The 16,906-nt window shown below is 28.7% G+C and overlaps 1 protein-coding gene across 3 annotated transcripts; it reads left to right on the top strand.

The window, feature by feature from the left end:
- The first annotated feature begins 12,482 nt into the window (after window positions 1–12,482).
- LOC114298711 (BTB/POZ domain-containing protein At3g05675) lies at window positions 12,483–16,433 on the top strand. Of its 3 annotated transcripts, none has more exons than XM_028243332.2 (2): window positions 12,483–12,732; window positions 14,926–16,433. In XM_028243332.2, the coding sequence occupies exons 1-2, from the start codon at window positions 12,705–12,707 to the stop codon at window positions 16,230–16,232; spliced, it is 1,335 nt and encodes a 444-aa protein (XP_028099133.2). In that variant the 5' UTR covers window positions 12,483–12,704; the 3' UTR covers window positions 16,233–16,433. The 3 variants fall into 3 exon arrangements, with proteins under 3 accessions (XP_028099133.2, XP_028099134.2, XP_028099131.2); XM_028243333.2 differs by having other exon boundaries at window positions 14,844–16,433; XM_028243330.2 differs by having other exon boundaries at window positions 12,537–12,732; window positions 14,259–16,433.
- Window positions 16,434–16,906: the final 473 nt, after the last annotated feature.

Below are 16,906 nucleotides of genomic sequence, written 5' to 3'. Positions count from 1 at the left end.
TTTTTTTACATTATGGGGGTTGGACTTAGTAATTGTTGGGTTTGGCTTAGTTTTGCAGACTTTCTAATTATTGTGGATTAGCAGTTTATTTAATAATATGAACAGGGCCGACCCCAAATTTTGTTTAAAAATTAGGCCTCTATATATTTTAAGGCTTAGGTGGTATTTGGTTCATTATAATGAAAATGGAATGGAATAATTGTTTCATTCATAATGTCCATTATCAGGTTTGGTTTACTAAAAAATTAATGAAAAATACATTACAAATAAAATCATTATTCATTATGATAAGCGAGTGGTCATTTCATGTAGAGACTAAAGAATAAGCATTTCATTCAATTTCACTTCAAGGAAATCAAACGTAACATTATTGTATCAATAGTTATAAAAAATAAAATTTTATTGAAACAATTAAAAAACATCTGAAGTGGTAAATGATTTAAAAGTAATGAGTATTTTTTGTCAAAAATGCATTGATTATTTATATAATTTTTTTTTTGAGAACATTTTTTATATAAATATTGTCAACTACAATTGCTTATGGAAAAATAAAATTTTTAAAATTGAATTTAATAAAATCTTATATTCACTCAACATACCATAAGAAATATTGAATAAATTAGTTATTACAATAAAAATTAGATAAATTAATTATGTCATCGATTGAAAATATGTAGTATATAAGTTAGATTATGCAAATTCAATTAGTAATTTTATTTAAAAATGTAAGAAGAATAATGTTTACGTGATATTTTGATTTAATTTTTAGTTCATATTAGAGTTTTAAATTCTTCTGAAGTTTTATTTTCTTGAAAAATTGAAAACAATAGCATATATTTTTTGAGTCTTTTTGAGTTCTAAAGCAACAAATTAGTTTTTTTAATCGTTTTGACCTGTAATGATGTATATTTTTTATTATCTTAATCTATATAAGTAATTTTAATGAATATATATATGCAAGCAAACTTTGTGTGAATATTAACAAATAAAAAAAAATTGCATGCATACCATTTTATTAATAATTTATTTTAACGGTCGTGCTGGAGAGCTCGAATTTGAGCTCCCCAAATCCTCCTAATTCCAAAACGTTGCCGTTTTTGATTTTTTTTTTTTATCGTTTTGACCTGTGATGATATATATTTTTTATTATCTTAATCTATATAAGTAATTTTAATGAATATATATATGCAAGCAAACTTTGTGTGAATATTAACAAATAAAAAAAAATTGCATGCATACCATTTTATTAATAATTTATTTTAACGGTCGTGATGGAGAGCTCGAATTTGAGCTCCCCGAATCCCCCTAATTCCAAAACGTTGCCGTTTTTGATTTTTTTTTTCTCTATGCAGAAGAAGGAAGATCAGAAGGGAAGAAGAAGAAGAAGAGAGGGAAGAAGGAGAGAGGGAAGAAGGAGGAGGAGGGAGAAGAAGGGACTAGAGGGGGTTAATAAATTGGGCTGGAGGTGGAGGCGAGGGGCGGGGGCGGGGGCGGGGGCAGGGGCGGAGGCGGAGGTGTGGACGGAGGAGGCAGAGGCGGAGACGGACGACGATCGGCCTGCGACGACGATCGAGCAGAGACGGAGGCGACGAGCTGCGACGACGGCCCTCTTCTTCCCTCTTCTTCTCTCTTTCTCTCCCTCTTCCCCCTGCGTGAAAATGAAGGGGAAAAAAAAAAGCCTAATACCCAAAACGACGTCGTTTTGGGCATTAGGGGGATTCGGGGGAAAAGTCTCGAGCTACCAAACATTATTCTTATTTTAATAAGTATAAAGGCTCCTTTCTAGAGTTCGTCCAAGGCCTAACAAACCTCATGGCTGACCCTGAATATAAATATTTCTCATAATGTATTTATTCTCCTATTGATTGATAGGAAAAAAAAAAAAAAAACTTGATATTTGTCAAATTATTTCCTACAATCTTCACACAAAAAAAAAAAAAGGAAAAAAAAATTCTTACAACTTCAACTAATTAAATAATAAGACCTCGGCAATTCCGCTTTTTAACTAAAAAGTCAATAAATTAGAAATAAATAAATAAAAACTTAAAAAGTTATTTTTTCTCTACTTTTTGTATATTTTTTCATAAAAAATTATTTCAAACATATTAATTTTTTATTTTATATTTTAGTCAAAAAATTAAAAAATTATTAAAATAGTCTATCCTCAAATTAGGTCTAAGTTGGTATATCATGTAAATTTACCTAAAGAGTAATGTTAGAAACCCCTAATTTAAATACCTAAATTCACTCACAATTATGTGGTAATATATTGAGGTCCTACATAATTAAGTGTGTGACAAATCAAGGCTTCGCAACTATCATAGCACATGATTTTTGGGTCAAATTGGAGGATCATTTTTTGGGATTTAGGGTGCCTGTTGTGCTGTGAGCTTATTTTGGGATCCGTTTTGATAATCTGAACTATTTAAATTTTAAAGTATATCGAGTAGAACATATTTTTAAAAAATCAATTTAATCAGATATTGTTAACTCTTTCATCTACTCATATTTGTATCTACAAAATATTAAAATGAATACAAATGTGAGTGGATAAAAGGGTTAATGATATCCGCTTAACTTGAATTTTACAATTATATTCTACTAGATATACTCAAAATATGAACGGTTCAAATCATCAAAATAGATTACGAAATGAGCCGATAAGATAGCACAGTAGTACCTGTTGTACTGGGGGTACAGCAGGCACACCAAATCTTATTTTTAGAGTCTCAAACATTTTTTATTTACTAAAGACGACAAGGAATAATGCTAGAGACCAATATTTTATACTTATAAATTCACACATAATAATGGGACAAGAAAAAGAGACCTTATCTCATTAAATATGTTACTAATCAAAAATTGATACTTACCTTACTTTCTTAGTGTGAATCAAATTATGAGTATTTTTTTTTTGTCAGCAATGATATATTTTTTAATTTTGAGACTCTAATTCAGTTTTAATGATATAAAAATTAAAAAAAGTCAAGATCAAAATATCACATCAATAGATAGAGGTCATCCTTAGAGTTCCTTTAGAACTCATATTTTAAAGCTCCCAAACAATTTTTATTTTTCATGCGTCTAAAATATTTTTAAGAAGTTCCGAGACAAATAGATAAGACATTAATTGACGCATCAATTAGACTATTGTTGTTTGAAAGGAGTGAGATGAATTGAGAAATGTTAAAAATCTTAAATATTTTATTAAATAATATATATAAATATGAGACTCATACCAAATACGTTTCATGTGAATCTCATATTTAGGTTAAGTTTGGCAAATTAAAAAAAAATTAAAAAGTCAAATAATTACTTAAAAAGTTAAAAAATTATCATTATTCACCCAAAATTAAAAAGTACGACTGCACAATTCATAATCTTAATTTTCTTTTATATAAAACATTTAAGGGTTGTTTAGGATGACCTAAATAAGTGTACTTTTTATCTTTTTATAAAAAAATATGTATAAAAAATAAAAAAATAAAGTGATAAAAAAATAAAAAATATATTCTTGAGTTGCCAAACTTAACCTAAGCGGAAATAATGAGTAATAAAGATAGTAGAAGAATTTGATGCAGGAAATGAAGGGGGCAATTTGCCGGACGGTTCAGATGCTTTTGCCGACAATATCTGCCGCTCTTGCTGTGGGGTGGTGGTGGACACACAATGATGTGGTCCCCACTTGGTCTGCTTCTGCCACGTCTCTATAATGGAGTTTATGAAACCATGAGATTTTTAAAAATTTTTTTTTTTGGCAGAGGCTGATGATGCCCAATAGACGTAATCAAATGGATTAGGCTTTTCTTTTTTTAAAAAGCAGTGCTCGTTTTTGTCTTTTTCTTCCTCAGTGAACCATGGTTCAAATGATTCAAACAAATATTAAAAATCTTACCTAGTGTTTTGTTTAATTTTTAAATTATAATTTAAATTAATTTTTTTTATTTATAATTAAATAAAATTTTAATTTAATTTTTTTAAAACCTCAATTCAAAATCTCTTTTTAAAATTTTATTTTAAAATAATATTTTTATTTTTTTTATTTTGTTCTTTAAATTATTTTTATTTTTTATTTTTTAAAAAATATTTTTTATTTTTTAATTTTCTTCAAAAAAAATATTTTGTTATTTTTTAAAATATTTGTCAAATAATTTGTTATGATTTAGATATATGTGGGTGATTCAAAATTTTTTAAAATTCAAAAAAATTTAAATATTTTAAATAAAAATCAAAAAATATTTAAAAAAATCTTTGAAAAATATTTTAAAAATAAAATAAAATACTTAAAATAAAAAATAATTTTTTAAGATATTAAATATTTTAAAAAAAATACATCGCACATATGTAGTAAATACAGCACACATTAAAAAAATAAATAAATATTTACTCTAAAAAAATAAAAATAAGAAAATTATTAAATATTTTAAAAAAATGAACCCAAAACAATTTTAGAATACAACTAAAAACTCAAAATTTTTTTAAAACTCATAACCAAATAAATTTTCTCTTTCAAAACTCATTTCAAAAACTAAATCAAACGAAACCTTAAGTTTTATAGAATTTTTAAAATAATTATAACGTAAAAAAAAATGCAATTGTAATACCTAAAATATGCATTATTTTTCATTTTAGTCCGTAAAGTTTTTATTTTGTTATTTTAATCCTCAAAGTTATAAATTTAAGTTAATTTGATCAAAAGTCTAACGTATGTCTACATTGATAAAATGAATATGGATAAAGACAGTTTTAGTCCCAAAAGCATGCGTTTCTTATCATTTTAGTCCCACAAGTTTTAAATTTTGTTATTTTGATCCTTAAAGTTGTCAATTTCAACCAATTTGGTCCTAGCTCAAATTGTTAATTTTGATGACTAAAACGACAAAATTTAAAATTTAAGAAACTAAAATGGCAAAAACGCATATTTTAGGGGAAAAAACTATCTTTTACTTGTGGATAAAATATTTTTCCCAATATAAATGTAAGGAAATAGGACTAAATTGACTCAAAATGAAAATTCTAAGGGCCAAAATGACAAAATTGAAACTTGAGGGACAAAAATGACAAAGAATGATTTCTATTACAAAAAAAATTACAAAAAAATTACACTATAACTTAATTACAAAAAATTACAAAAATTTCTTTTATTATTAAACTTAATGACAAAAAATTACAAAATTATGTGAAATTATACTATGTTCCCAATTATATTATAATTTCTATTCCAATAAATTTATTTTATTATTATTTATTTCTTATATACTTATGTATATATACTTATATAAAAAATTTTACTATAAATTCAGGAGTTATTTGAAATGATCTAAATAAATATATTTTTAACTTTTTTATAAAATTATATGCAATGTGACAGACAAGCGATATAACCCAAATAAAATAAAAAGATGTGCTATCCAAACAACCTCTAAATGTCTCCTTTAAAGATTTTCTTTAAAGATTTAAAATTGTGTAACATGCACTATTATTATCGATAAATTTTCATTTTATTTTATATTTAAAGTAAAAACTTAAAATTCTCAATCTGATCCATAAATCCATCCTAACGATTTCGCCTAAGATCTCGATTTTAATAACCTTGTTGTGAAATGGTCTAGCTTGTGAAAATTTATTTTGTGGTTTGGAGAAAATTTTATGAGGCAATCTAACTTAAATTTTATTGATTAAAACAACCAAATTTAGTAGTTTTGTGTTGATTTTTAAGGGATAACATAAAAAGCATTATGATAAATGGTGTGAAATATTATTTCATGTTCACCAAATAATCTCCATAGTCCGTGCCTCTGCATATATTGGGACTAGATGGTTAGGTGACAAGAATGGGTTAATTTTTTTTAATTTAATTTTTTAAAATATTTTCTGATTAATGAATTTATTAGTGATGAAATTTTAAATATATAAGATGAAAAATTGTGAAGTGAAATTAAATGACAAATGTCAAATGTCAAATGTCAAATTTTAATATTTTATATTTAAAAAAATAAAAAAATAAATTACATACATTATATTTAATAAATATAATTAAAATTAGAGCGGGATAAAATAATATAGGGAAGGAAATCCGTTCCCATTCCACTTGCTCATCGGGAGTAAGAAAAACCCAAACATCCAAAGTTGCAATTGTCTACTATGGGCTTTTGTTAAAAATCCTGAGCAACGTTACAATGCTATATAGAATTCAGTTGAGGACTCACTCACAGGTCCATTCACCAACAGGCTTTAAAAGAGACCAACTCATCATCATCAACATCTAATTGTGTGTTTTTGGAAATTTTAAAGCAAAACAAATGAAAAAAATCTCTCATGGGACGAGAACACACTAAGCTTTGAATTAATAAAACAGTTGGGGGAAGTGAAATGATTGGAGATTAACCCGAAAAAATTTGAGACTGGAAGAGTAAACTGTACAAAATATCCTTGGCAGGGAAGTTAAGAGGAGAAATCATAGAGAATCTTAGGTTGCGTTTGGTAGAGTTTTGTAAATGTAATTTGAGAGTATGAGTTGTATTTTGAGTTTGTGAGTTGTTGAATTATAATTTGAGTGTAGAAAATTTGTTTGGTTATAGTTTTTGAATAGAGTATTGAATTGAGTGTGAAATTGAGTTTTGAAAGTTTGATTTGACATGTAAAGTAAGAAAATTTGTTTGGTTATGAGTTTTGGAAAGAGTTTTCAAAACTTAATTCAAATTATTATAACTCATAACAAAACACACTACTTTCACACTATTGAAAATTCTGATCAACACTTATAACCAAATTCTTTTTAAAATTCAATTAAAAAAATTATTATTAACAAAAAATAACATTAATCAATTTTTTAATTGAAAATACTACAAAGGAAATAAATTTTTTTCAAAATAAATATTCAAAAAATTTAAATCATAAATATTTAAATAATTTAAATAATCTAAAAAATTTAATAAGTAAAAAATTAAAATAAATATTCAAAAAATTTAAATTGTAAAAATTTAAATATTTAAAAATTTTAAATAATTTAAAATGTTAATATTTTAAATTTAAAAAAACTCTACACTCAAATTGTAACCAAACACATAAAACAAAACTCAATTAAGAAATTATTTTTAAAACTCATAACCAAACACATAACTCGAAACTTCTTACTACTTTCACAATTCTACACTCAAATCGTAACCAAATATATAACAAAAAAATTAAAATATTTTTATAAAATAGAGTTTGAATTTATTTTTATAAAATATTTTAAAATTAAAAAATTAAAATCGTAATATTTTGAAATTAAAATATTTAAAAATATTCAAAAAATTAAAAATTTTAAAAATCGTAACATATTTAAATATTAAAATATTTAAAATCTTAACAAAATTAAAATATTTTAAAAATATTTAAAAAATTAAAATATTGATTTGAATTGAGTTTTGAAAAGAGTTTTGAATTATGTGTTTAGTTATGAGTTTTGAAAAGTAATGATTATGTTTTGAATTGAGTTTTGAGAAATGAGTGTAGAATTATGATTTGAAAGTTCTAAACAAACAACACACTCAAATCAATGGGTAGAATTATATTTTGAGAGGTTTACCAAACGGAGCCTTAGATTAACATAAATTGGTTTCAGCCTCGCACTCATGTATTATATTTAAATCTTGAATTTGTGAACTAATTTACAATACAAAAAAAGTTACTTTTAGTAACTAAAATATTGGTCGCCAATTGTCTGTTTTTTGGTCGCCAATGACATTCTGCGACTAAAAATTTTGGTTGCTACGTTTGTCGCCAAAACCCTATCGGGAAAGGTCTTGGAGGGTTTTGCCGACCAAAAAATCTTTAGTTGGCAAAAAGAAAGTCTTTAGCGACCAAAATTTTGGTCGCCAATGGTCAATTATATTTCTTTAAAATTATACATTTACCGACTAGTGTTTTAGTCGCCAATAGTCAAGGAATTGCCGACCTTTTTGGTCGGCAAAAAGAAAGTCGTTAGCGACCAAAATTTTGATCGCCAATGGTCAGTTATATTTCTTTAAAATTATATATTTACTTACCAATGTTTTAGTCGCCAATAGTCAAAGAATTGCCGACCAACACCTTTGCTCGCCAAAAGCTTCAAACGTGAAAAAATAAAATAATTTGTTGTAGAATAATTTTTTGATCTGTTTTTGTGGAGACTCGAACCGCCAAACTTCCCTCACCATAAACCTTATGCACCACACTCTAGCCACTACGCCTCTATAGCATAACATGATTGTATATACACCCATATTAATATAAAAATATATGTATAAACATAATTATTTTATTACATAATTTATGTAAAATAAACTATTTAGTAGCAAAATAAAAAAAAAAACTTTTAGTGACCAAAATAATTTTAGTCTCTAAAAATGACCACTTTCGGCAACTAAACTTATTTTTTTTGTCGCCAATTGTAGACTTGTGGGTACTAAAAATTTTTTCGTCACCAAAAAGCTTTACTTTTGGCTACTAAAATTTTTTTAGTCGGTAAAACCCATAAATCAACGACCAAACTTATTTTTAGTCGCCAATTGTAGACTTTTGGCTACTAAATTTTTTTAATCGCCAAAATGCTTTACTTTAGGCTACTAAAAATTTTTTAGTCACTAAAACTCATATAATAAGCGACCAAACTTATTTTTAATTGTAGATTTTTCGCTATTAAAATTGTTTAGTCGCCAAAAAGATTTATTTTTGGCTACTAATTTTATTTTGGTAGCTGAAAACTATACTTTTAGCGGCCAAATTTTTTTTAGTTGAGAAATTTGGACGCCGAATGTGTTTTTTCCTATAGTGTTACAAAAAGGAAAAAAAAATTGAACTAAAAAAAGTTTTTTTTTCCCGTCTAGTTCGATTGGGTTGGAAAGAGAAGAAAAAGAAATGAATGAAAAAAGCTATACCTATTTGTCACCAAATTTGTTTTGCTTCTTCCTTGTATTCATACAATAAAAGTTATGCGTATTTGTAAAATGTATGATATTTAAAAATTAGGGGGACTTATAATGCTATGTAAACAATTACATAGAAGGTGAAGAATACTAATGATATATGTATCTATCTATTTTCTATTTATTTATCTATATTATTATAAAGAGAAGTCTTCTCGTAGTGTTTATGTCTTATATTTTAAGTTTTTTCAAAATACGTCTATATCAGACATCCCTTAAATTTAATTTACTTTATTTTTTATTTTCAAATATTGAACTTTTGATTTTTGTAAAGTCATTTTAATTTTTAGATTTTGAATTAAATCATACATTTTTTTTTTGTCAATCGATATGATAGTAATCACAAATATGAGAAATTTTACATTATCAAATAGGCTACTAACCCATAATAGTTAGAAAGTTAATAAAATATAACAACCAATTACCACGCCTACCAAGCCCAAACCCAACAACTATCCCTAGTTACATGCAACCCACAAACAATTAACCATGTCCACCATTCCCAAGCTCAACAACAATCACTAGTTACATACCATTCACATAATATGGGAGAAATAAATGACTATAAAGGGCATCAAACTCTTTTTTATAAGAGTTGAATCTACAACCTCACATCACAAAAAGTGTTACACAACTACTAAGTCAAATGTTTTGTCAATTCAATCATACAGTTTACAATCTCATTTTCTGAAATAAAATGATCATATGTGCATGCTTTGTGTGCACCACTGCTTCTAGTATACTTATATAGCAACCCTTAAAATCATTTTTTTTGGTATACTTATATATTTATACATAAACTTTTCAAAAAAAAAATGTATATATATATTTTCATTTACTTACCTATAAAAAATGAATTTGTAGCCTCACATACTTCTTTTATGAAGTCTCCCAAGGAAAGGAGTATATCAAATCCAATATGCACAATAAAGAATACAGGATTATGAACATCTCAACTCAATTACTCTACAATACTATCACATTCTTATACACTAAAATTCAAGCAAAAAACACAATAAATTGTTGGAGCATGTGTAAATAAAGTTTTCAAAATCTGATAAGAAGTAAATAGAATGCATGAACTCTTTATTTATAAACTTAAATTTTTAAATAAATTAGCGGGTGGCACACGAGATGCATGTTCAATTTAAATAAATAAAAATAAATAATAAAGAAATTAATATCATAATATGTAAGTTGCTTTAATGGTAAGTTTGTCCTCAATGAAACCCAAGATCTTGGTTTAAACTTTACTTGCGTTGTAACATAATAATTGTTTATTTTAACATAAACAAATTTGCCATATTACATAAGAAGAAGGTTTAGAAATTTGGATACCAAATTCAGTATTCATGTATATAATAGTATAGATATAAGTTACAAAATAAAGTTTGTTGGGTCCATGCATCACCCTCTACGTGTATATGCTCCTAAAAATAGAAGACATTTTACAACAGAAACCTTGGCAATTACAACTTTGTTTCCTTTCTTATCTTTCAACATTACTTTCTTTGTACTCCTAGCTTTTCAAATACCACTACATTTATTTATTTATTTTTAAGTTGGGTTCGTCGCATACACAATCATTGTTAAATATATATGCACATTCAATTTTATAAATACACAACTGATATTTAGAAAATGCTATTTATACATAAAATTTATACAAAATAATTATAAGAATAATAATAATGTGATAAAATCATTTTGGTAAATAAATATCATTGTTGTAGATATTTTATTTTAAAGTGAACGGTATATATTGAGCCACATTATTACATACAAAAATTTTGTATAAACTTTTTGTTTACATATTATAAATCTTAAATTTGCTTTAATGATAAAGATGGTTACCAACTCGGTGTTTAGGGATACTATTCACAAACTCTCCCACTTGCATGTATTAAAATCTTTTGGTGAAGATGCAATGCACATGGCTGGATTATTTTCTTTAAATTTATGATCATGTTATATTTTTTTGCTTCTTCTTTTTCTTTTTGCCTAGGGGTTTTAAACATTGCCAAATGCATTTGCAACTTTATGCAAGTTGCATTAAATAAACCATGTTTGCATAAAAAATAATTAAAGAAGACCAGCCCCAAAATAAAATAAAATAATAGAAATTCATCAAAAAGTCATTTTTATCAAGTCACTAGTACAAAAATGAATGGGTAGGAATTCAATTCCATTTTTCTTTCCTTTCCTAGTGATTTAAATATTGGAGAATTTTACTATATATATAGTGTATGTGATATCCAGTCACTTTCAGTTATTGAATTTAAAATAAAATGAATGTTATGGATTGGTGATGTTATATAGAATTGTAACAAATAGTAACCGTTGATGATTTAGATCATAATTTATTTATTACAAAAAAGAACAAAAAAATGTGTATTTTAATTGAGTAATGAGATATAAATAGAGTTCATAATGATGCAATAGATTTGTAAACATCATTTTAAAACAAAAAATCCATCAAGATATTTATAATATTAAAGTTGCTACTGATACATCATTTTAATGCATGATTTTATATTAAAAAATTAGAAATAACAGGATTTCTCATTGGATAAGGCTTTCCTCCAATTTGTTGATGGTGTTGTTGGGCCTCCATGGAACCATCACGAAGTTATATCAATGATCCGAACTACTCATATTGAAGGGCTCGTCGAGAAGATCATCTTTACAAAAAATAGATTAATCAAAATACTATAGATGCATTATTAGATTGCATTTGCTTTCAAATAATAAATAGTCTATAATCAAAATTATAAATGTTCATTTTTTTCTATGACAAATGTAATCTAAACATGTGATAATAGTTGTCCAAACAATCTCAATTTTTGTTTTACAAAAATAATCTTTTCTATAAACCTCTTAAAGTAGGTCTCATGGTGAGCCCACAAAAATCCAACAACACGTCCAGTTGATTTTCCCTACTAGGGAGAAGTGAATCCCTCTTTCAATATAGTATGATGTAAACATAATATAATATGATAAATTATAAATACATAATGTGAGATTTAATTAAAATATTAATTATTCTTTATAATTTTAAAAATTACATCCCATTTTTTATAATTTTTAATTGCATAACAAATAGCTCATTTCATTAATTAAAAATTAAGTCAATTAATTATTTTTAATGATGTTAATAATATATTTCAATTAACAATTCTGATATTCATTATTGTATAAAAAGAATAATTAAAAAATTTATTCTTTTATATCAACTTATTAAATAACAAATTCTAATAATGAGATATTTATGAAAACTAAAACCATAGAAAAGCTGTTTGTATTTTAAGCATATTTGTAATTTACCCATGAAAAAAAAAGAAGGTTGGAATACCTAATCTAGGTTTTAGGTGCTCAAGATCCAATCAGAAACAAATTGCTTTGTATGGACCAATCATTTGTTACCAATTATAGGAATATGTATAATTATACTATGTTTTAGTTGTAGCTCCATAAGACATAAATGCCCTTCCTTGCACAGCATAAGATTCATTGCAAACCAAGGGTATTTTTGTCATTTCAATTGTTGGCATACCTTTTCTCTTCTTATCATTTCCGTCTCTCACTGAGACAGAGTACTCTGCAAACATAAACCCTATTCCCTTTCTTTCCTCTGCTTAATCTCTTCATCATTGGCTCGATTGATTCGAATTCTCGATAATTGAAGGCTTTAAAATCAAACCCTTTTCAGCATAATCTTTCTTTCACTGAATTCTTGGTTTTCTGGGTTTCTCCATGGTTGCAAAATTAGGGCTGTTTCAAGGTAAGTCCCTCTTTTTCAGATTCCAAATTTGTCATTTCTATAAAAGGTTTCATTTTTTATTGGACAGATTCTGAATTGAACATGTTATGAATTGTCTGTTCTTATATTATGTGTTAGTGTTGAGCAATTAATTTGTCCTTTTTTTTGTGTGTGTATGTGTGTGTGCTTGTTTTGATACGATATGCTGAAAGTTTCAATTCATGTTTCTTCATTTATTCATTCTTGTTTAGAGACTATGGGGAAAAAATGATAATAATTGAGAGATATAGATATCACCTTTGCTTGGGATTGAAATGTATATACCATGATGTCCATAAGCTTGAGGTGATGATTTTTCTGTCATTGCATAACTTGAACAATGTAATGGACGTTAATCAGAGCGGCGTAGGCACCTATTGCAATGCCATATGAACGCAGCACGGTTTTTACTTGTCAGTTTCAAAGCTACTAGGTCTTGTTTCATTGATATTATTGTATGCAAAATTTCTCTTTATGGGTTAAAGTCATTTGCCATGTGGAATGCAAGTTGGATAGAGAAACATAACAAATGAAGTTCTTCTTTATTTCATTTTCCTTTATTTTAACTTAATGTTTTCTCCTTCATCCAACCATCATTTTGTTTTTCTACTCCTTTAGTAACCTTCAGTGATGTCACTTGTTGCACTAGAACAATATCCACCTGAGTCTTGTATATGCATTGTTCCACCCCCCCCAACCAACCAAAAAACAAAAATAAAAATACAAAATCCCAAATCTGTATGTTGTGCAACATTGTGCATTTGAATAACTATGATTCGAAAGGTTTTCTCTGGAAGAACTGAACATTTCAAACCAAATGACCACCTATGCCATATAGCCTCATTGCAAACTGTTGATTATTTCATGACCTAGTCAGATTTAAATAATTCTTCTTATTTTCAGATGTATAATTAGGTCACAAAAGTAAGGCAATATATAGGAATTTTTTCTTTTGTTGACTAGCCAAGACAACAAGAATTGAGCCCCTCACATCAAAGTTGAGAGACCAACCAAATACCATTTGGCCTACAAGGCCAGTGAATAGTGTAGCACATAAGAACCTACTGCAAACAATATCTATAGCTTTGGTCATCTGTGTGCACTGAACAACATGGCATTAAATGTCTGTGCTGCTGTATCATTAAGGTTGTTGATCTTTCCACTCTTACATAATTGAGAACTATTCCTCTTCATTTTAATGACCGAACATGGTTTTGAGCAAGCTTGAAATTGCTCTGAGTTGTGTAGTTTGAACTACTTTTGGCTGTAGATATGTTCGTACCTATAAACCTGAGTTTATCTTTGTATTATGCCATTGATTAAGTATTTCACCAAGTTGTTTTTGGCTCTTGAAGCTGGCTTAGTGTTAAGCCATGAACAGAGCTGCTTATGCAGTAACCTCCTCATGCTTCCCACCATGTATAACATGTTTATTTTGGTTGGTTTGCTAGAAACTCTGGCGATTCAAGCTGACATGTATAACATGTTTATTTTGGTTGGTTTGCTAGAAACTCTGGCGATTCAAGCTGAAACCGGAGTCCCCCTGATAATTTCGTGGTGCTTAAGAACTGAAAAGGGGGAAGCAAGGAGCTTTTGCCACTCTTATCTCTCACCTATAAGATCACAAGATGGTGTTGCAATGACACTAGTCACTTCGAAAGCGAGAGGTCTAGCCATGTTTATCAAATTGCTGAGATAGATCGACCCTTTGAATACCAATCAAGAACACATAAGGGAAACTTTGTTTTTGAGAAGTCTTTAAGAGATAGGTGAAACCTCACAGGAAGAATTGAGTTCTAGAACTTGCACATACAAGTCATGTTACACTGTTGAATGACATGCCTTCAATTTCTCGATTTCTATTTATGAGAATTTTGTTCTTGTTGGGAGTCCCTAATGATTGAATAAACCTAGATTTTACTATGACATGATAGTATGTAGTTTCTTGGAAGGACCAGCATGCTGCTGTAAATATGTCTTGCCATTTATCTTTTCAATTGGTTATTTGTCTTATTTTTTATGTTTATTTTAGAACTAGTTTTGCTTTGAACTAATCAGAGATGATTATTTATGGGGCTTTCCCCCCCTTCCAGTCACTTGCCAATTGGGAGGGGTACTCTTTCAACTGCATAAAGCATGAAATTTATTGGATTTCTTTCTTACACATGGACAAAGCCAATGTAGCCAAATCTTACAAGCTTGGTGACAGGAGTACAAGTGACATCATTGTACGCTTGAGAAATGAAGAAGGAAGACCTGAAGTAATCTACTCTCATTCGTTTATTCTTAAAACTAAGAGCAAGTTTTTTGCTGAAAAGCTCTGCCAAACGAACCCTATTTCTTGCATTGAGGTTCATTGCTCAGATTATGATTATGATTATCATGTTGAACTTTTGAGGCGTCTGTATCTTCCTGAAGACTCACTTTTGAACTCCTGGGATTCTGTTAGATCTGCTGTTGGAATTCTTCAGGTTGCAGCTACCTTATACTGTGAAGAGATTACACAGAGCTGCATTCAGTACTTGGAGGCTGTCCCTTGGGAGGACAAGGAAGAGGAAGAGATATTAAAAGCGGTTTCGAAACTGGGTCCAATAGCCATGCCCATATTGGCCAGGATTCAACCCGTTGATTTAAATGCCACAAAAAATGTTTTCTTGTCTGCAATTCGCTTTGCCACTTCCATAGGTGGACCGTGCCCTCCGTTTGGTGATGAGCTGAAAACTTCTGCTCAAGAACAAGTTGAATACATGCTCGGGGAAGATGAAGACACCCCATTGGTTATGGCCGATGAGGAAGTTAAAACAGAGGTAAGAACAGGTCTTTTGAAGATTTGCTTATCGTTTGAAACGGGCTTGTCTTCCCTTCTCTTGGAGTCTGATGATCTCATATCTAAGACAGCAGAGAATAGAGTAATACAGAGTCTAGCTGACCTAGAATGGATGTGTACTATACTCCCAAAAATGGACTTAATGAAGGATTTTGTGGCTAACTGGGCAGAAATTTCTGGTAATATCTTGAGGGTTGTTGAAGACAAGAAACTTGATTCGCTCATGTGGGGTTTTAAAGTGAAGCTAATAGAAGTGACTGCAAAGGTCTTGGAAGCAGTCGGATATGGAAATGTAATTCTTCCATCACCATGTCGGGTGCAATTGCTAAAAACATGGCTCCCGTATATAAGGAAGATAAAGCCTCTTCTGGATTCGATGGGGGACGAGGACACTGGTTTTCCTTACAAGATGGATGAAGAGCTTTGTCAGAGTGTTGAAGGGGCAATTGTGTCATTGATACTGGCATTGCCATCAAATGATCAAGCTGATATTCTTGCTGATTGGATGAAAGCTGAGCAGGTGAGGTATCCTGACCTGAGCGAGGCCTTTGAGTTATGGTGTTTCAGAACCAAGTCCTCAAAGAGAAGATTACTCGAGGGCTTGGATAGTGTTGGCGAGGACAGTGCCACTCTTAGCCTTGATTTGTCACACTGATTTTGTTATGAGGTTAATTTTGTAAGATGGGTAGTTGGTGATGATTCCACCATTGTATGATGATTAAAGTCAAGCTTTTTTATTTTTATAATTTTGGTTTCATTTTGTTGTAGCTTCTAAATGCTTCAATGATATGTCTACAGGTTTGTACTCTTTAACATGTGAAACACCCAACTTAAAAATATGGTGTTTTCTTGTTCACATGAAAGCTTGATCTATACCAACCACCTAACTAAAAAAAATACCTAAAGATCAGACCTTGTATTTGTAATTCATATAACAGAAATCAAATGCTTTTTACATTTGTAAGCTGCATGGGTAGTTATTGTACAATTTCTTATCCTCTCTCAATGTAATGGCACATCAATAGTTGAATTTTGTTTGTTTATTAATGGCATACTATCTATTTTAGTAGCTGTGTCTTTTGTTCTTTTTTACTTATTTATATTTTATTAATTTTATTTTTGGGACTAGTAGCTTGGCTTTTGTTAGACTTACCAATCATGGTTGGCTAACTATTGGCATCAGACTATTTTTATCGAATTTTCAATTTCAGTAACAATAGTCTCCTAATTTTGTGATCCTTCAATTCTGCATGTAAGCTAGTGTTTGATTCACTAGAATGTAGTGAATCGGAATAATTTTTGTATTAAAACGTCTATTTTCTTGTTTGG

Source organism: Camellia sinensis, chromosome 13 (genome assembly GCF_055761805.1).
Source record: "Camellia sinensis isolate YWXY chromosome 13, ASM5576180v1, whole genome shotgun sequence".
In the NCBI taxonomy this organism is placed as follows: Eukaryota; Viridiplantae; Streptophyta; class Magnoliopsida; order Ericales; family Theaceae; genus Camellia; species Camellia sinensis.
Note: the sequence above shows the minus strand (reverse complement) of the source record. Positions and strands in the feature narration are given on the sequence as shown.

What these genes read in the sequence shown, in the direction of transcription:
- LOC114298711 (XM_028243330.2), top strand. Translation starts at nt 14,811, where the DNA reads ATGATTATTTATGGGGCTTTCCCCCCCTTCCAGTCACTTGCCAATTGG.